Source organism: Mustela nivalis, assembly GCF_964662115.1.
Source record: "Mustela nivalis genome assembly, chromosome: 13".
Classification (NCBI taxonomy): Eukaryota; Metazoa; Chordata; class Mammalia; order Carnivora; family Mustelidae; genus Mustela; species Mustela nivalis.
In genome coordinates, this window is record NC_139032.1 from 16,691,318 (window position 1) to 16,713,161 (window position 21,844).

At 42.3% G+C, this 21,844-nt stretch overlaps 1 protein-coding gene and 1 long non-coding RNA gene across 4 annotated transcripts in view; one reads left to right on the forward strand and one right to left on the reverse strand.

Annotated features, from left to right (window-relative positions):
* The window catches only part of PCSK5 (proprotein convertase subtilisin/kexin type 5), a 449,308-nt gene that overhangs the window by 275,967 nt on the left and 151,497 nt on the right, over positions 1-21,844 (forward strand). For all 3 annotated transcript variants that reach the window (XM_082694464.1, XM_082694465.1, XM_082694466.1), the window contains exons 15-20: positions 2,856-2,958; positions 4,264-4,457; positions 14,265-14,349; positions 18,540-18,637; positions 19,083-19,212; positions 19,802-19,917. In XM_082694464.1, coding sequence (XP_082550590.1) covers positions 2,856-2,958; positions 4,264-4,457; positions 14,265-14,349; positions 18,540-18,637; positions 19,083-19,212; positions 19,802-19,917 — 726 coding nt within the window. The remainder of the gene's footprint in view (positions 1-2,855; positions 2,959-4,263; positions 4,458-14,264; positions 14,350-18,539; positions 18,638-19,082; positions 19,213-19,801; positions 19,918-21,844) is intronic.
* The window catches only part of LOC309845964, a 60,370-nt gene that overhangs the window by 1,957 nt on the left and 36,569 nt on the right, over positions 1-21,844 (reverse strand). Inside the window, exon 3 of the long non-coding RNA XR_014301628.1 lies at positions 4,841-4,931. This is a non-coding gene — a long non-coding RNA (uncharacterized lncRNA). The remainder of the gene's footprint in view (positions 1-4,840; positions 4,932-21,844) is intronic.

Here is a 21,844-nt window from a genome sequence, read left to right on the forward strand (position 1 = left end):
CTGGGCTCCATCCCAGGACCCTGAGATCATGACCTGAGCTGAAGACAGATGCTTAACTGAGCCACCCAGGCACCCCAGGGTCTTTCCTTTATAATAGTAGAATAAATTCTTAAACCAGGGTCTCTTCTGCTACCCCCGTTTCTGATTTTTTAATCTTAATCCCAGTTTACTCCCTGTTGAATAGTTTGTTCTCATAATAATTCTTAAGTCCATCTCTAAAGATTCCATTGGAATTTAATGTGAATTTAATGCAATCCCGTGGGAAGAATTGTTTAGGTAAGAATTATTTTTATAATATACAAGTTTTTCCATCCAAAACACAGACCGTGTCCCATTTTACCAAAATCTTTTAATTTTATGTTCTATTCTTCTTTTTAGTGTTATTCCTACATATTTTGGGGGTCTTGTTGCTGTGATAATGGAAAAGATGCCATATTCTCTAACTAGTATCTGCTGGTATCTAGGTAATCTATTGGCCATTGCATATTTATCTTCTATCAGGCCATTCTGCTCAACTTTTATTAATTATGTTTTAGAGTTGATTTTCTGGGGCAGTTATAGGTATTACAGCCATTTCATGTTTTTTTTTTTTTTGTTTTTTTTAAAGATTTGATGTATTTGAGAGTGGGAGCACAAAGCAGACTCCCTGCTGAGCAGGGAGCCCCACGAGATCATAGCCTGAGCCTAAGGCAGACACTAATCCAATTGAGCCACCCAGGCGCCCCTCTGATTCCTGTCTTGCTGCATTGACTACCACTTAAAGGAGCATTCAGTGCTCCTGGGATATGACATAACACTTAATGAACTAAAGATAGAAGTACTTCATTAATCACCTTAGCAGAATATCGTAAACATGCACATAGTTCCTTTTATTCTCGACAGGTACTATCCCAGAGCCCATCATAAGCTGGAATAATTCAAGCAAGCTGAGCTAATCGGAGCTCGGTCATGTTAGATTATCTCATTTTGTTTTGAGCTTGTAACATTACTATTCCCGTGATAACTAGCAAACCATTTCTCTTCTCTGTTAGGAGAAAGGACATCCAAAAACATAAACTGAGCCTAATAACCTGTTGCTATATGCCTTCTGGTAGGTTTCCAATTCACATTCTGGGAATCTCAAAATTCTGAACAAACGGTTCTCTATCTCTGTGGTTTTTCTCATTACCTCTCCGAAATATCCACATTGGCACTTGAGAGAGAACAAAGACAATTATTTCATTATTACCCTGCAACCTAAAATGCTAAACTGCATCTGGGACAGTTTAAGATTACAAAAGATACAGCACAGCCTGTGAACTGGCCATACAGAGCCCTTTGGCACGTATAAAGCGTAAGTTTAGTGGAGGGCTGGTTAATTGCAGAAATCATCTGGTGAAAATTTAGGGCCACCCATGTTTCCTTTTCTTCAGAGCTGTGACTTTCACCTTCATGAAGAAGTCATCCTGGCTAAAGGCACAGATGGCATTATCATAAACAGATCCCTAGTCCTGTTTCATCAAATTCCAGGGGCTGTAGGACCCACAGCTGGCTGAGTTCCAACCCTTACGTAGAGACCCTCTCTCCTGCTGTATCATAGCAGAGAGCTCATAGGTCCTAAGTTACACTAGCTCTAGAATTCAATTTAGAGATCAGTTTTAAGGCTTGGGAGAACACAGGGGAGCTGGATTAAGAAGGCGGACCCATGTTGATGATGTTGGACAAGCCACTCTAATTCTTAAAAAGTCTGTTTTCTCACCAGGTAAATGAGGGTGTTTGAATACTAGATTTTTCTCTAAGTCATTCCTCCGAGGTTCTAACATTTCAGTAACCGTAGACCAGAGCCCTGTAATGACCAAAGGAGATCAAGGTTCAACAGTAAATCCTTTTGATTTAAATAAGTATGGTTCAGACATTTCCGACCTACCAACTTACTGTTTGTGCATGTTTATTACTAGTCAAAATCATGTGAATTTTTAACCGGAAAGCGCTTGAAGATTACAAGCCCAAATGTCTCCTAAAGTACGGACAACAAGGAAAAAGGGGGTTCATTCGCGCAAGCAAAAGGTCTAGCTCATGTCATTAGGAAGCTTTTCATCAGTTATAAAAATCTCCCATCTTTTTGGCATTTTTTCTTCCTGTGAATTCTAACTCTAGACCAAACAATAGGCCATGAAAGATTAGCAACCTTCATCCTAGGTCTGGAATTCTTTAAGCTTGCTTGCATTTTTTAAAATGTATGTCTAGTTTTCTTTTGTGGAGTTGCCCACCCGCCTGTGGGTAGGACACAATTTTAAATCTGGGCCTTAAGTACCTGCTTAGAGTAATCCCAGACCAGACACTGATAACCTCGCACCAGATGCCATAATGGTGTTTCTTGCTGGCTACAGCATCTCAGAGGTATTCTGTGATTTTAATGACCATGGGCAAGCCAGACAATCTGGTCCAGGCGTGGAATAATCAGCTTTTTTTCTTTTTTCTGTCAACAGCTTAACTTCTCATTTTTCTGTAAATCCAACATTTTTAGCATGATGCATATTTAATTGCCATCAGCTCTCTTCCAGTTGCCACAATGACATTGTTCATTGGAATTCTGAGATCTGTGTTCTCTCCCACAAGGCAGCCATATGTGCTTTTTTGAAGCCCAGGCCATGACTGGATTTTCACTCCTGATACTTAGGTAATTGAGGTTTTCCCCCCTAAAACACCAGGAGTTCATCTCCATGCACAGAGCCATGGTACACATTATTCCTCCTCCTTAAAAGCTCTCACTGCATAAGGAAGAAGAAAAGTCTCCTTTTATACCAAATTCAAGGTAAAACAGACCTGTTTTAAAATCATGTTTTCCCAGTTTTTTGTTTTTTTTTTTTCTAAAGGTCCCTGTGACCCTGAGTGCAGTGAGGTGGGCTGTGACGGGCCAGGACCAGACCACTGCAATGACTGCTTAAACTACTATTACAAGCTGAAGAACAACACGAGGTAAGAATCAGCCCGAGTCCGATCCCCCTGCTGTGTGCTCCCAGCTGTCCCCCGGGCTGCCCTGCAGCCACGGCTGCTGACGTTCTCCGCCCAGGACCTAAGCTCAGAACAGAGGCCGCTGCCCCAGCCACCGCCTCCTGGTCTCATTCCAAACGCTGAAACCATACTGTGTCCCTGTATGCTGTCAAGCTGCAAAGGTCTTTACTCACATTTGGAAGGGCAGTAGGGGAGCGACTAGCTCCACACAGGACTGCTCTTCCCTCTAGACCTTTCCATCCATGGACACCTGACGCTAGAGCTCTGTTGGCCTTTCCTGAAAGCGCCAGCATGCAGCCCAACAGACGCGTTCCCGCCTTCCTGTGTGGCGGAGGGGCGGGGCCCTGCTCATCCCTCCCTATTCTACTCTGGGCACTGAGGCGGACCTGCTTGGTTACCGGAACTCTGAGCCCCCAGTTTCTGCCTTGAGGTGTGCAGATCTGTCCACAGGGAGGCTCCTGGGGCAGTCACGGCCCGTCAGAGGCTATCTGCTTCAGAGCCCTGCCCCCCTTTCCTCCTCCTTCAGGGAAGACTTACTACAGGAGCTGACTTGCCCTGAGTCCACACTTCAACCATCCAGACAGACCCAGACACGTTCTAGTTCCTGTTGACACGCATGCTGGCATTTCAGTTCCTTAAAGGAAGGGCCCTTGGCTACTGTAGGACCTCTCATTGCTGAGACCAGCAAAATGCCTGACATTTTACTTGGTACTCAGTAGTAAATATTTGTTGAATGAATAAACAAAGAGCTGTCCTTCAGTTAAGGAAGTTCTTTTTTTTTTTTTAATGTATCATAACCAAGTTTAAATATATTTAGATTAATGTAGACAATAACCCACAGCCACTGCCCCTAGCTCAGAGGATCCGTAGGACAGCACACACAAAGAAGATACCCCTTATTAGCAACTTTTCTGTATAAAATGGTGGTTCCCACATAGTTTCCCTCAACCCCATGCCACGACCTTCCTCTTGAGCCTCTAGTTTCTAACCATCATCCCCTTTAAAGAGCTAGTCCCGAACCTGAAAATGGTTTGGACCAAGACATGCCTTCCTTAGCAGACTTGGTATTGGGAGGTTGCCTTGCTGCCTGAGCACCCTACACAGGAAAGAGCTTTGACCAGCAGAATTTGGCTCTTTGGATATGGTATTACTGTCGTGTTTTAAAAAGGATTTTTGAGATCAAGGCAGCTGCTGGTTGAGCATCTCCCAGAGTGGCTAGGACTCCATCTCTGGTGATGCGCCCTTCTGTCCTATCCTCCCACAATGCAGGATCTGTGTCTCCAGCTGCCCCTCTGGCCACTACCATGCTGACAAGAAGCGATGCAGAAAGTGCGCCCCCAACTGTGAGTCCTGCTTTGGGAGCCACGGTGACCAATGCCTGTCCTGTAAATACGGATACTTCCTAAATGAAGAAATCAACAGCTGTGTTCTCCACTGCCCCGATGGATCATACCCAGACCCCAGTGAGTCAATTTCAAATATTTGGGTTTTAGAGAGGAAATAGAAGGTTTTCATTTGAATGACATTAAGAGGGATATTGAGGCCTCACTTCTATCTAATGGGATCTAACCAGGTTTTAAGAGAACACGTTAGAGGTGTAAAAATGCTTATAACTAACTGTCCGGGAGTCCTCGGGCCCCTCCCCTGATTCAGTGATTTGCTAGGAAGACCCACAAGACTTACCATGTAGTTGTACCCACGAGCTCATAGTTACCAGGTAAGATCAGGAAGAGGTACATAGGACAACGGACGCAGAAAACCAGCACTAGCTTCTGAGTTTTCTCCGAGGACGGATTTAAATCCCCCCAGCAACAACTGGTTACAACATGTGTGAAATGTAGGCTACCTTTCAGTGTGGGAACCTCCTTAGAGCCTCACGCCCCGGGTTGTCATCACGAAGACACGGTCTAGCTGGCACATACCCAAATTCCAGGCTCCTACAAGGAAAGCAGATGTTCAACATAAACCATATTGTTTGTACAGTTTAGGCACCCTGAGCCACTCTTACCAGTTAGGATGGTGGAAACCCTCCTGAAATCCAACTCCTAGATGCTAGCCATGGGCCAGCTTCAGATGCAGGCTTTCAAAAGATAGCAGGCGAGCCTGCTCTTTTCTATATGGTAACCAAAAGAACCAGGCCAGTATGGTATCAGTGTTATATTTCAGAAAGTTTAGAATTAGACATGTGTCAAAAACTACTAATGAAGGGCCATTAAGAAGGAAACCTTTAAAGTGATACATGGAGTCAAATGCTATCAGGCATCCCAGCCCACCAGGAAAGGCAAAATGAAATCCATTTGCTGAGTTAGAGACAAAACTGAAGAATTTCCAGAGCGAGTAGAGTAGGAGGACCCTGAACTCACCCCGTCCCTCAGACATACTGAGATAACAACTAGGTTTTTCCCCTAATTGAAAGGCACCTGGAGTCTGGCAGACCAGACTGGCCACGGTTAACGGTAGAGAGAAGGCCACCTTGAAAAGGGTGGGCAGGATGGAGACAGAGTTGGAAATCACACCCCGGGTGCCACTAACTACAGACAGGATGGAACATCACGAGTATGCGATCTGACTCCACACCGGGCACGCCCAGCACAGGGAAGGAGTCCCCCCTCCCACCATGTCTGGCTTTAGAAACCAGGAGAGCTTAACTCTAGTGGGCCTTAGTTCCAGGAGAGCCTGAAGGCAATAGGAAATGGAGTCTCCGTCATCCTTAAAGATCCAGCATACTAAACAACTCAGCCCAGACAGCACAGCAGAAGCAGTCTGAGAACTGTCTGCGGTTATAAGTGAAAGAGATACATTGACTAATCTGTCCTGAGTAGATGAGATCTGTCCCCAGGCAGGGAGGCACAGAATATTTCTCTAGAAAGAAGGTAGATGGCCTTCCTGTCCCCAAGGCCTAGCCAGCTGGATGCTGGTGAAAGGTAGCACTGACATGCTCTGTCTACTTTGCTATAGCGCTGTGTGCTCTTCCCCATCCACGCCAACTGGCAGTCCTCCTTTCAAAGGCCTCCTGCCCCACCATACCCACTTGGAGGGTGCCACTCCACGCTGCCTCATGCCCTGGGGAGTGGGAGAGAAGCCGCTCTCACAGCAGTCCCCGCAGTGGAGCTCACAGTTGGCTGCGTAAGAAACAAGCCCTGCCCATGAGTGTATCCATCACTGAGCCAGAGGGACTACGTGCAGACAGCTGGGCTCCCTGCTGGCCCAACTCATCAAGCCTGTCGCTGTTTTAGACCGGCCTCAGCCCTAGCCAGGACACTGAGACCAGGCAAAGGGCATCACTGCGGCGGGCTGGGCTGAAGGCAGTTGCAACTTAGCCACAATAGGGAGGCGCACAGAGCCCACACAGAGGACACCCCTGGAATGCCTGGTTTTCTGGTAACCAGGGTGTGGCTGCACTATAGGCACCACAGGAGCTCTTTTGAAAACAAGGCCACTACTTTCAAGACCAAGAGACATAGCTGACCATCCTACTACATTAAAAACAAACACCCAGAGACAAAAGGAGACGGAGGAATATGTCCCAGATGAAAAAGATCAAAAATCACAGTACAACAGCCAAATGAAATGGAAATACACAATATGTGTGATAAAGGATTCAAAGTAATTATCACTGAGATACTCACTAAACTTGAGAAAAGAGCCAAGGATTTCAGTGAGACCTTCAAGAAAGAGACAGAAAATGTAAAAACAAAAACAAAAAAAACCAGAGCTGATAAATTTAATAACTGAAATAAAAATACACTAAATGGCATCCACAGTAGCTCAGAAGATGCAAAGGAGAGATCGGTGGTATGGAAGACGGTAATGGAAAACAACCCAGCTGACAGCAAGAAAAAAGAATAAAAAATGAGAATAGGTTAAGGGAACTCTGTGGCGTCATCAAGCATAATAACATGCACATTTGGGGGATCCCAGAAGGAGAAGAGAGAAGAAGGGGCAAAAAACGTTTTTGAAGAAATAATAGCTGAAAACCTTCTTTCCCGAACCTGGAGAAAGAAGCAACATCCAGGTCCAGGAAGAAGAACCCCTACCAAAATGAACCCACAGAGGTCCACAGCAAGACACACAATAATTAAAATGGCAAAAAGTGATGATACAAGGGAAGGCAAATAAGGCTATCAGTTGACTTTCAGCAGAAACTTTGTAGGCCAGAGAGGAGTAGCATGCTTTATTCAAAGGGCTAAATCCAACAAAAAAACCTACAACCAAGAATACTCTACCCAGAAAGTACAGAATTCAAAACAGAAGGTAAAAAAATCACTTATAAAGCCACTGTGGAGTTTAAAACACAAAGTAGTACAATCAATATCTAGAAAAATTAGACAAGGGAGATATAAAATAAAACCTCACATACATAAAACATGGAAGTGGGAGTTAATTTTAATAGTTTTACAATGTGTTGAACTCAAGCAACCCTCAACTCAATATAGAACCCAGTGGAAACCACAACTCAGAAACCTGTGATATACACAAAGAAACAGAAAGAATCCAACCATATCACTAAGGAAAACTGTCAACTCACAAGGAAAGTAAGCAAGGGAAAAAGGAAGGAATCAGGAAGAACTCCAAAAAGTACTTTCAATGTAAGTAAACTAAATACTTCAACCAAAAGACATACAGTGAATGAATAAGAATGAATAAGAAAATATTACTTATCTATATGCTGCCTACAAGAGACTCACTTCACACGTAATGACACATACTACAAGTGAAGAGATGAGAAAACATAAGCTGTGCAAATTGAAGTGGAAAAAAGAACCCAGGATAGCAATACACATTCTTTTCAAGTGCACATGAAACATTCTCTGGTATATATAACATGTTAAGCCATAAAACAAGTCTCACTGTATTTAAGAAGACTGAAATCATATCAAGCATGTTTCCCAACTTAAATGGTATGAAAGTAGAAATCAATTTTACAAGAGAAAAATGGAAGGAAAAAAAAAATACATGGAGGTTAAACAACATGCTAATTAACCAAAGTCAATGGAAAAAAAAAAAAGATGAAGTCAAAAATGCATGGAAAAAAATGAAAAAACAATAGTCTAAACTCTTTGGGAATTAGCAAAAGCAGTTCTGAGAGGGAAATTTATAGTGCTATTAGGGGACTCAAAAAAACGAGAAAAATATCATATAAAGAACCTAACCTTTAAAGCCTAAAGGAACTAGAACAAATTCCAAAGCCAGTAGAAGGAAATAATAAAGATTAGAGCAGATTTAAATGAAATAGAGACCAAAAGAAAAGATAAATGAAACCAAGACCTGATTCTTCAGGAAGAAAACAAAACTGATAAATCTTTAAACAGACTTATCAAGAAAAGAGAGACGACTCAAAGTCAGAAATGAAGGAGGAGAAATAATATCACAGAAATACAAAGAATTATAAGAAAACATTGAAAAATTATCTGCCAAACAATTGGCCAAGCTAGAAGAAATGGATAAATTCCCAGAAACCTACAATTTTCCAAAACTAAATCAGGAAGAAATAGAAAATCGGAGGAGACCAATTACTAGTAATGAAATTGAATCAACAGTCAAAAACTCCCAACAAACAAAAATTAAGGACCAGATGAATTCACAGGTGAATTCTACAAAACATTTAAACACGAGTTAATACCTATTCTCAAATGATTCCAAAAAACAGAAGTGGAAGTAAAACTTCTAAAATCATTTATGAGGCCAGCATTCCCTTGATCCCAGAGCCAGAAAAAGACATTATATAAAAAGAAAACTATGGGCCAGGATCTCTGATGATAACAGATGCAAAAATCCTTAACAAAAGAATAACAAACCAAATTAATAGTACCTTTAAAGAAAAACATTTAGGACGATCAAGTGGGATCTATTCCAGAGAGGGAAGTTCAATATTCACTAATCAATATGACATCACATAAACGAGGAAGAATAAAAAAATATATGATCATCTCAACAGATGCAGAAAAAGGATCTGACAAGATACAACATGCATTCGTGTTAAAACTTCTCAAAAATATGGGGTTAAGGGGAACATACCTCAACATAATAAAAGCTGTATTTGATGAACCCACAGCTGACATCATACTCCATAATGAAAACTGAGAACTCTTCCTCTAACACAAAAACAAGACAAGGATGTCCACTCTCCCCACTTTTATTCAACATAATATTGGAAATTCTAGCTGCAGCAGACAAAAAGAAATCAAAGACATATGAATTGGTAAGGAGGAAGTAAAACTGTGACTATTTGCAGATAACATGATACTATACATAGAAAATGTTTAAAGACTTCACCAAAATACTACTGATAAATGAATTCAGTGAAGTTTCAGGATACAAAATAATGAAGTAGCAAAAAGAAATTGCACCTGAAAGAATAAGATACCTAGAAATAAATTTAATCAAGGAGGTAACAGACCTGTATTCTGAAAACTGTAAGACACTGATGAAAGAAATTGAAGATGACACGATCAAGTAGATAGATACACCATGCTCATGGATTGGAAGAATATTGTTAAAATATTCATACTACCCAAAGCAATCTTCAGATTCATTGCAATCTCTATCAAAATACCAAAAGCATTTTTCACAGAACTACAGCAAATAATCCTCAATTCTGTATAGAACCACTAAAGACTTTGAGTAGCCAAAACAATACTGAGAGAGAAGAACAAAGCTGAAGGTATCACAATCCCAGATTTCAAGATCACCTACAAAGGTATAGTAATCAAAACAGCATAGTGCTGGCATAAAAATTAGACACAGATCAATGGAGCAAGATAGAAACCCCGGAAATAAACCAACATCTATTTGGTCAATTACTCTATGACAAAGGAAGCAAGAATACACAATGGAGAAAAGATGGTCTCTTCAGCACATGGTGCTGGGAAAACTGGACGGCTGAATGCAAGAGAAGGAAACAGCACCACTTCCTTACCCCATACACAAAAATAAATTACAGAATAAATACCTAAATGGGAGACCTGAAACCATAAAAGTCGTAAAAGAAAGCATAGGCAGTAATTTCTGGAACACTGCCCTTAGCAACGTATGTATGAATAGGTCTCTTCAGGCCCAGGAAGCAACAGCCACTATATAGGAACTTCACCAAAATGAAAAGCTTTTTCACACTAAAGAAAACTATCAACAAAATAAAAAAGCAACCTAGTGAATGGGAGAAGATACTTGCAAACGATGTATCTGATAAGGGGTTAATATCTAAAACCTATAAAGAACGTATATGACTCAACACCCAAAATACAATGCAATAAAAAAAAAAAAAATGAGCAGAGGATCTGAAAAGAAGTTTTTCCAAAGAAGATACACAGATGGCCAACAGACATATGAGATGTTTAGCATCACTCATCATCAGGGAAGTGCAAATCAAAAGCACAATGAGAGACCCCTCACACATTTTAGAATAGCTCTCAAGAAACAAATGGCAACAAGTGTTGGCAAGGATGGAAAGAAAAGAGAACCTTTATGCACTGCAGTGGGAATGTAAACTGGTGCGGCCACTGTGGAAAACAGGGTGGCAGCTCCTCAAAAGATTCAGATCAAACGCCGTAAAATCCAGGAATCCCACTATGGGAATTTGCCCAAAGAATACAAAAATGCCAATTAAAAATAATATATGCACCCCTATGTTTATTGCAACATTATTTTCAATAGGCAAGGTGTGCAAGAAACCCAAGTGTTCACTGATGGATAAAGGATTATCCATTCATCATACACACACATATACACAATGGAATATTCAGCCATGAAAAAGAATGAAACTTTGCCATTTGCAACAACATGCATGAAGCTAGACAGTATAATGCTCAGTCAGAGGAAGAGAAACACCACAGGATTTCACTCTAAGAAGCAAAACAAATGATCCAAGGGGAAAGAGCCAAACCCAAGAAGCTGACTCTTAACTATAGAGAGCAAAGTGATTGTTACCAGAGGGGGTGGGAGGAAGAGTGAAACAGGTGATGGGGATTAGGGAGTACACTTGTCCTGATGAGCCCTGGGTGGTATATGGAAGTGCTGAATCACTGTATTGTACACCTGAAACTAATATAATACTGTCTATTAACTACACTGGAATTAAAAACTTGTAAAAAAAAAAAAATGTGGCATACACACACACACAGTGGACTATTACCCAGCCATATAGGAGAGTGAGATTTTGCCATTTGTGACAACATGGATGGAGCTATAGGGTATTATGCTAAGCGAAATAAATCAGACTGAGAAAGACAAATACCATAGGATTTCACTTGTATGTGCAAGCAAACAAACAAAAATAAAGACCCTTAAATACGGAGAACTACTGGTGGTGGCCAGAGCAGAGGTGGATGGAGGGATGGGCAGAAAAGCTAAAGGGGAGGTAGAAGTTCCAGTTATCAAATAAGGAAGTCACGAGGTGAAAAGTACAGCTAGGCAGTCTCATCCCTAATACTATAATATCCCTGCACGGTGACAGATGGGGACTGCAGTTACCGCGGTCAACAGTGAGTAATATAGAATAGACTGATTTGATGATTCCATATATCTGCAACTAATATAACATTGTTAATTAGACTTCAATTAAGAAATGAATAATTTCCTACCAGGCAATACAAATCGAATTTGAGGGGCTTCTTCCACACAGAAATCTTTTGCAACAAACAAAAATCTGTAAATGAACACATCACTTCACTTCAGGAGTCTGGGCCCTAATCAGTCATTATTAGGAAACAAACAAAGGTACATTCAGTGGAGAATTAAGTAATCCTTGGGCTTTCCTACCTATTAGTGCTCCGGTAGCGCCCTTCTGCTTTATTTCTGAATTCTCGGTAACTAACAAGCATGTCACACCATGGTGCATGATGACGCTGATTATCTCCTATTTCTGCACAACCTGAGAAAGAAGAAGACCCAAGTGTAAATGAGTAAGAGTTGTGTTTCAGAAATCAGGCAACAATTTTCTTAAGAAGTCAGAGTCCCTTGACTCAAAGGCAAGCATTTTTTCCAGAAGGCAAATGGAGTCTCACCTTACCCTATAGAATGGTGGGTAGGATTTTCGCGTAGTTCCTTTTCTCCCAAATTTGGAACATGCGCGTCATCCTGATAGAGAAAGGAAAAATAAGAGTGGGGAGGGGGACGCCTGGGTGGCTCAGTTGGTTAAGCGGCTGCCTTCGGCTCAGGTCATGATCCCAGCGTCCTGGGATAGAGTCCCACATCGGGCTCCTTGCTCGGCAGGGAGCCTGCTTCTCCCTCTGCCTCTAGCCTGCCACTCTGTCTGCCTGTGCTTGCGCTCTGTATCTCTCTCTAACAAATAAATAAAAATCTTAAAAAAAAAAAAAAAGTGGGGAGGGGAGTGTGAGGGATCCCCAGAAATAAGCAGTATTTCTTGTAGAAAAAATTCAAAATTCTATCTAGAAGGCGGAATCTTGGCAAAGACATTTGGTCTGAGATGGTGCATAACACGATAGAGATACTGAGAGTCAGTCGTGTCCCCAGAGCCTGGGATGTTTGTAGTGAAGGAAGACTGTTCAGACAGTGGCTTTGCTGATACGAGTGGTCTCTGCCTCTCTCTCCTTCTGTGTAACTGACTTTTGTTATATTTTCCTCCTGAAGACACAGTGATCAGATATGATCATGATTGGTAATAATTACTGCCGACACATTTACAGTGCTTTCCAATTCATACAGTTCCCCTGAGTAATTTCATTATCCCCTCAAGATAGTTACCTGAAAGGTCAGCATCACTGTAATGTCTGTGGAGCAGAGAACAGAGACCCTGAACTTGCTCACTGGAAATATTAAAAGCAGAATTCAAATCTAGGTCCTTGGACTTCAGATCCTGTGCCATGTCCAGGAATCTCAACGGCAGAGTGAAGAGAAGACCATGTGGGGACTACCATAAGATTATAAAGCACTTCGTATTTCATGGGGAAGGGTAGGGGAGGCTCAGACTGGAGAAAGGAAGTGGACCTTCGGGAGGTCTTTATAAGAATCCATTAAAGTAATATTCCTCCATGGAACCTTGAAGAACACCAACATTTAAGGAGTAGGTGGAGGACAAGAAGCCTGTGAACAAAGCTCACTCAATCCTACACATACACGTGGTTATAATTCACTTGCAGCTCAGAGATGGTATTGAGAATCACCGTTTTTCACTATTGCATAAGCATACATTTGCCATTTTTTTCCAATGGGGATCGATCGGTCTTTGGGATTAAACAGGAGAACCATATTCATGGTGTATTTGCTCTAATCCAGTATATTTCTATTCTCCAGAACGGAGATGTATCTGAACTATAATAACATATCAATGTCACAGCCACTATAAAGTATGCAACACTATTCTAGACAATACAAGAAATACATCATCAACCCTTATCACCCTGCCGTCTTTAACGCAGACTCCCTTTTCTGGCGGCGTTCTTCAGAGCGGTCCTACTCGCTGTGAGCATGGGGGCCCACCTCTCCATCCCACAGCCCCAAACACTGCTTCTCAACCCTCATCCTAGCGTTGCCCCAGCGTCTTCGTTAGTGCGCTTGTCCTTGTCAGAAATTAGGCAACTTTTGTAGCAACATGGATGGGACTGGAAGAGATTATGCTGAGTGAAATAAGTCAAGCAGAGAGTCAATTATCCTATGGTTTCACTTATTTGTGGAGCATAACAAATAGCATGGAGGACAAGGGGAGATGGAGAGGAGAAGGGAGTTGAGAAGGGAATTGGAAGGGGAGGTGAACCATGAGAGACTGTGGACTCTGAAAAACAAACTGAGGGTTTTGAAAGGGCTGGCTGGGGGAGGGGGTGGGGATAGGTTGGGGGAACCAGGTGGTGGGTATTATAGAGGGCACGGATTGCATGGAGCACTGGGTGTAGTGCAAAAAAAATCAATACTAGTAGGCTGAAAAGAAATTTAAAAAAAAAATAGAAATTAAAAAAGAAGAAGAAGAAGTTAGGCAACCCCACTTGGGAGAGAGAAAAAGAAGAGGGGAAAAGCCAATCAGCTATTCAACTGAGAAGTCAATGGGCTGTGGTTCCTTTGTCTGCAAAATGGAAGATGTGAGGCATGTCTGATCCCGCATTTTCCTACCTTTGTTCGCTTTGCTGGAAAGTGAGAGCAAACGTCCAGTGTGGGGCTGTTCATGAAATATTCGGCTCAAGGCCACGTATGTGTACTGTCGTGTACATTAGCAAACATCAGAACGTCTCCACCTGCTTTTATAGAGTCCAATGACCAACTGATTTATAACTGTTACTTTTGTGTGTATGTGTTGTGTTGTTTTGTTCTGTTTTTAACAGAGAAAAATCTTTGCCGGAAATGCAGTGAAAACTGCAAGACATGTACTGAATTCCACAACTGTACAGAATGCAGGGATGGGTTAAGGTAAGAGAGTGAAGGATCTTGTTAAGTCACACAGCCCAAGGAGTTTCTCAGTATAAACACAATATGTAAAAAAGTAATCCTCTTACCATCACCCTTGGTTTGACTCCCATTCAAACACCTGATTTGCTATTTGCATTATCTTTACCGATATATGTGACAAATTGGATGCCATCTTCGCTAACGGAGGTTCACACACCAAGGAAAATTCTCTTCAGAAAAGATGGCTCTGATACACATAAATAAAAACGGCTTTTTGAGAGGCTTTCTCAGTGCTTTTTGGCCAGCACAGCGCCCCCGTCAAGGATTAATGTGTAGGTAATACCAATGAATTATATTTAATCCTCCTGATTCATTCCTTTGATGGTCAGAGACTCTTCCCTTATCTGTATTATTCTCTCCATATAGCCAATCATGCTCTTATCTTAAGTACCTCAGGCTTGGTTCCATTATGCTCTGGTATGCACATAGATTTAACACCTGGCGACGTTTTTCTGAACTGGATGACTTGCTCATTGCTAAAGCCAGATATCTGATAGCTTCCTCAAGAGAACAAGACACAGCTCACAGCTTCTTCCAAGTTCCTAGTTGTAGGAACTAGGTAGCCCCTGGATTTCCACAGAGAAGGTCAGACCATCCTCTGCTGGGTAAGGAGTTAGACCCTGAGTTTATAGAGTACCTGAGATCTGCTGCATGCAGATCTTTTTTAAGTATTGAGAATACCTCTGTTTTTGCCATTAATTGGTGAGTGAACTCAGCAGGCTCCAAGCAGGTGATTATTTATATTTAATATCAGAGCATCGGGGCACACGGATGGCTCAGTTAAGCATCTGCCTTCAGCTCAGGTCATGACCTTGGGGGTCCTGGGGTTGAACCAGAGGAGTCTGCTTCTCCTTCTCCCTCTGTCCCTCCCCACACTCCTGCTCTCTTTCTCAAATAAATAAATGAAACCTTAATCTAAATAAAAATGATATTCTAATATATGTATTTTTTAACTCTGAGCTTTTTTTCATAAATGCATTCAGTAGTAATTGGCTTAGTACCTTTCATCTCAAGACTTCAGGTCTTGAGAAATATCAGTCTAGTCAGCCCCCTAATTCTTTTTGGACAAGGAGCAGAGACAAGAAGGGAGACAAGGTAGATGTGGGCTCAAACCCTCTTGTATTAGTCAGCTGTGGGATCCTGGCCAAGTCACTGAGCCACTCTGAACTTTAGTTTTGTCATCTATAAAATGAGATACTAACCCCTACATTGCTGAATGATGAAAAGCATCAACTGTGATAATATTTGTGAAATACTCATTCCAGTAACAGACACATAATTGGTCCGTGAGAAATTAAAGATTATTTACAATTATTTTCTATACAGCTGACCCTTGCACAACTCAGGGATTAGGGGCCCCAACCTCATGCAGATGAAAACCGCATATAAGTCTTAAGTCCTTAAGTTAGTTATTCTTAACTACGTAACTACCAATTACTACGGTTGAAAAGAAATCTTACAAATAACAGTCAATTAACGCATTTGTGTTCTTTGTATTCTACACTGTACTCTTACAAGATAGTAAGCCTAGAGAAGAGAAATGTTAGGAAAATTATAAAGAAAATATATTGGAAGGGGAGGTGAACCATGAGAGACTATGGACTCTGAAAAACAACCTGAGGGTTTTGAAGGTGGGGGGGGGAGTTGGAGGTTGGGGGTGGTGCCAGGTGGTGGGTATTATGGAGGGCATGGATTGCATTGAGCACTGGGTGTGGTGCAAAAACAATGAATACTGTTATGCTGAAAAGAAATTTTAAAAATAAATAAATTACCAAGTGGTTAAAGAAGAAGAAGAAGAAAATACATTTAGAGTACTGTATTGTATTTATAAAAAAAAAAAATCCACTTAGAAGTGGGCTCATGCAATTCAAACCCATGTTGTTAAAGAGTTCAGTCAACTGTGGTTCTTAGGGAACATTTTACAGAGTTCATTAACCAGCGCTCTCCAGTGGAAATACGAGAGCCTTATATGTTCATTTTATTTCATATATGCCCATAGCCACATTAAAGGAAGTAAAAAGATATGGTTAACATTTAAAAAAATATTAATCAAATCCAAAATATTACTGTTTCAATATGTAATCAATAGAAAAAACCTAGCGAGATGTTTTACGTTCTTTTTTGTTGTTATACCAAAATCTGGGGTGCATTTGATCCCAGAAAGCAAAATGCACATCTCAACTTGGACAGTAATTTTTTATGAGAAATACTTGCTCTGTACTTGGATTTTACAAAATTTAGTCAAAGGAGATTTTATATAGCCAGCTTTGTGCCAAACTTACTCAGTTTTGCCAGTAACTGAACCGAGGGCCAATTTGTAAAACGTAGACTGAAATTAACTAAAAATAAATAAAGTTTAAAGTCCCATTCCTGGGCCATACTAACCACATTTTTAAGTGCTCAGAAGCCACAGGCACCGAAGCGTGTGGGACAGAATGATTCCAACCTAGCTAATGGATCACAGAAAGAACCCAGGTGTCTCCTGTACCAGGCAGGTTAGCCACACCACCGCTGTATTTTGGAAGCACCAGAGAGCTTCAGGGTACACACAGTGCCTGCTCTCTATTGCACAGCCCACTTACATTCATTCCCTCCTCACACAACGCAGCCTCTCTCTGAACACAGGCCAACCTCAGAAGGAATGCCCTTTACTAGAAAAATGAGGCAGCTTTTTTTTTTTTCAACTTTGATAAGTTTTTTGGTGGTCCTACTGCCTTCCACAAAAGGATACATTTGATACAATGTCCTTTTTTCCAGTTCCATGGGAAGGGCAGAGATTTTCTCTTACTGGCTCTTTAAATGACATCGCTCCCTGGCCAGTCAGGTCTGTGAAAGGACACTTTGAGTTACGCGGCCCTCTGTGTCCTTGAGACTCCCTGCCCTTTCCTTAGAGGCTTTGAGGGTTGACCACTTTGCCTCAAGAGACCTATTACTTAAATTATTATTACTATCATCATTGTTTAAAGAGTGGCTAAGAACAAATAGAAATACATACACATAAAATACTGGAAGGAAGTGTATTAAAATGTTAACAGGACTGTTTGGGATCTGTTTTTTATCTGTTTTTGTTCATTCCAATAGAGAAAAATAAATTCTACTTGTCCAAGTTAGTGTGATCCAAATACAAAGCACAGTCAACTAAGGTGTGCACTGGAATAATACAGAGTCTCAGAGAGTAAAAACCATTTGAACCTGTTGCTTAGATACCCACCTTGTAGGATCATCTCTTTGGTGACATAGGATTACAGGTGCTAATCTGTAGCTGCAATCACACTATTGATTCAGTGAGCAATATTTATAGATTAAAGGTCCTAAATTCTTTTTTTTTAATTTTAAGAACTGATCTATTGACTATGAAAACTATCATAATCGATATTAGAAAAGAGAAAAAATACGCATTCCTCATTCAACATTCTGGCAACTGTAATAGATACCAAGAGCGCCAGAAAGAAAAATAGGGTAAAAAGAACACCTGGAAACAATAATACAATTAAGAAGAGTTGGGATGTTTGGGGAATGAACTGTATAGGCAGGTCATTTTACAATGTTATTCATTAGCATTTAAAATAAATCAGGAAATAGAGGCAAAGTGTATTGCAGTCGTGTGGTTCTGAGGGGAACCAGTAGAAGAACTAAAACCAGAAATAGAAACAAAAGTAGCTACTTGCAGGAGACCAGCTAGCTAGAGATCACTGTGCCCTTTATTCAGTTGGAACTCATGTTACCCCATGATCCTACTGCATTTTATAACAAAACAACTTTTAAGTTTATTACATCATAGGGCTGGCTATCAGAGTTGTCAGACGTATTGCTAGGTAATGAGTTTTGTGAGTAAGATCCTTTTAAGCACCCCCAGGGTGGGGGGGGGGGGGGGTTAAGGTGCAGAGCAAAGAAGGGAAGCGCCGGCCAGCCTGACGATGGAGAGAACGGTCCACGGAGCTCGGAGCGCGCATACGGGCTTGAGACATCACCACAGGCGCAGAGAAGCAGGATAGGCATCGGGAAGGAGAACAGAAGGGGTGCGCAGTGATTTCCCCTGCTTGGAAGCTTGGCCAAGCCATGGGTCTCGGGGAGGTGCGGCAGCATTGCACGGGTAGCCGGGCATCATGACCTGATTGCTTCGATCACAGCGTCCGTGTGTCTGTCTTCAGCCTGCAGGGGTCCCAGTGCTCCGTCGCCTGCGAGGACGGCCAGTACTTCAATGGCCACGACTGCCAGCCCTGTCACCGCTTCTGTGCCGCCTGTGCTGGTATCCTGTCCCCCGTCCTGTGGTTTATTCCTCTGGCTCTGGTTTGGCGCCTGTTGCCCTGGCGTCAGCCGTCACCCCCGCGGCCCCACCGGATAGTGTTAAAGTAAATGCCGGAGAAACGCAGTTCTCCTCCAGGACTCCTGCCTGGATTCTCAGAACGCCTGCCACAGGCAGTCCCTCCCTGGCGCAACACGGACACATGCTGGGGAGACCGCCGCCGCCTCCTCCCGAGGGCATTTGATGGTTTTGGCAAATGGGTTCAATTTAAACGGGGAGTGAGTGGTGTTTTGTTTCTTCCCCACAGAATGTGAGGGAAAGCACAATACGAAATTGTGACTCTTAAAATAACAGATCCGTGTCCTTGTCACCAACCACGCAGGCCACAGCCCAGCGTGCGAGCTGTTCTGAGATTTTGTCTGTTTCCCGCCTCTGTCTTGCTTTCAAGGGCCGGGCGCGGACGCGTGCAGCAGCTGCGCCGAAGCCTACTTCATGGAGGACGGGCGCTGCGTGCAGACCTGTAGCCTCAGCTACTACTTGGACCGCTCGGCAGAGAACGGACACAAATCCTGCAAGAAGTAAGTGCCCCACGCCTTCTGCTCAGCCGCCTCCTTGCCGGACCCAAATAGTTACTATGCTGACATGACTTTCCAGATTTGTCCTGCGGACTGTGCCCTGCAACTTCCACCCAGCTTCTCTCGAATGCTTCATTTCTGTCCCAGGAGCACTTTAAAACCTTTAAAGTTGGGGCGCCGGGGTGGCTCAGTGGGTTAAAGCCTCTGCCTTCGGCTCGAGTCATGATCTAAGGGTCCTGTGATCGAGCCCTGCATCGGGCTCTGCTCAGCGGGGAGCCTGCTTCCAACCCCCCCACCCCCGCCTGCCTCTCTGCCTACTTGTGATCTCTGTCAAATAAATAAATAAACTCTTTTAAAAAAATAAAATAAAACCTTTAAAGTAATATTTAGGTTTCAAGTACAGTGCATTCTGCCATTTAAAATCCGTCTACCTGCTGGGCTTTAATGTCGGCAAAGGTAGCAATTACGGTAACCAAATGCTTCTGGGCCATCTTCCAAGGGGGAATGGAGTTTAAAACGTCCGTAAGAGGTGGGTAGCGAACATCTTTTCTGGAGCCTGACGTGAAAGTACAAACTGTACGTTTTCCCCTAGATGTGATGCTAGCTGCCTGACGTGCAACGGTCCGGGCTTCAAGAACTGTACGAGCTGCCTCAGCGGGTATCTCTTAGACTTAGGGACGTGTCAGATGGGAGCCATCTGCAAGGACGGTGAGTACAGACTGTTCCTTTCCAGCCTCGTTTTCTGTTGAGATCCACTATATTTCCACAGAAACTCTCAAGCGGGAGTCAGCGAGAATGTGCCCAATATCTTGCTGGCATTCACTCATCTTGAACTCATACCCTCGGTGGGTTTTGGTTTGAGTTTATTGTTTTTTAATTAAAAGAAATCACCTGTAGTTCCACTAGCCAAGATAGCTCTAGTTATGTTTGTTTTGTTTGTTTAATTAGCAAACTTTGTGGGTTTAGAGTTTTAGGGGTCACAGCAAAATTGAGCAGCAAGTACAGAGATCTCCTCTATATGCCGGCTCACCCCCTGCAGCACACACCCTCCCCCACTATTAGCGTCCTACACCAGACTAGTTACATTTGTTATCATCAGTGAACCTTCACTGACACCCCATTATCACCCAAAGCTCATGGTTCACATCAAGGTTCCCTCTTGGTGATGTACATTCTATGAGTTTGGACAAATGAAGAAGGATACATATCCACCACTGTAATAATCATACAGGACACTTTCACTGCCCTAAAAAGCCTATGTGCTCTGCCTTTCCCTCCTTCCCATCCCCCGCCCCAGAACCTACTAATTTTTTTACTGTCTCCATAGATTTACCTTTTCCACAATGCTATATCCTTGGAATATAATAGGCAATATTTTCTAATTAGCTTTTTCATGTGTGTCTCACCATATGTACTTTTGACCAGATGTTTTGAAATACCATGTACATGGAGGTTTGTATCCTGCTTTTTGTACTAAGTGTTAGACATAAACATCACCCTATGTTTAAAAAGTCCTCAGAACCTTCATTTTTAATTACAGCATAAAATTCTATCATGTGAAGAAGCCGGTTTATTGCCACTCCTTTTTGGATTAAATTTTTGACAAGTAAATTATAATCAAATGGGACCTGAATCTTTTATTCGACCGGAGAGGCAAGGAATTAATGATAGACCCAATGTAGAACTTCAGACTTCTAAGTGTTGGTCCATTTTTTTTTTCTTTGCATATGTGGTTCTCAACTAAAAATGCCAGGACCGCACACCTTTCCTGAAGATTCCTGGGAAATTGGTCTGAGGGTGCTATCTGCTATCTAAGTATGGATATTTTTAGAAACTTCTCAAGTGTTTCTGATGTGCAGCCAGATTTGGGAATCTCTGGCTTACTCCATTCCCCCTGACAACCCAACAAATGCCAAGTTCTGTCAGTTTTCTAGCCTCAGCTTCCTGAATGAAGCTAAATTATTCCAACTTTAACATTCTGTGAACTTTGAGTCTCGGTATAATTCACATACAGCGGGCCCTAAAATTTGAGTCTAGACTTTATGCAGACACACATCTCAGTGACCTAGAAAGGCATCATTTTGAACCACTGTTATTTTTAAGTACCTTCGGATTGTTTGAAAATAGAGTAATAAAAAACTCTGTACTTGGAATAGTCTTCCTGGACAAGGGCATTTCCCTTGTTTTATTCTCTGCCTTCCTTTGAATGGGCCCTCTTCTAGAAATTTCACAAGAGGCAGAACAGTGCTGTAGTTGGGAGAGTATGGATTCAAGAGTCAGAGTACTGTCGTTCCTTCCTGGGCTCCAGGTCTTGGACAGGTGATAAACTTCTCTCGGGCTCGCTTCCCTCACCTGCAAAAATGAGGCGGCTAATATCATTGACCTTGTATGGTCATTCTAAAACTTCCTATGAGGAATTTCAAAAAGACATCCGAAAGAACGCGGCACGTGATGAGACGTGTTAGAGCATCATCAACGGGCTCATTTCCACAGAGCATCATGGGTGACTTTGTGTCTTCATGGCTTCTTGGCCATAGGATTAGTCCAGCAGGGACGGGCCAGACCCACTCAGGCTCTGTGATCTCACCACACAGCGCAGGGATACAGGGTTGGGGTGATGGCACTTCAAGGACCA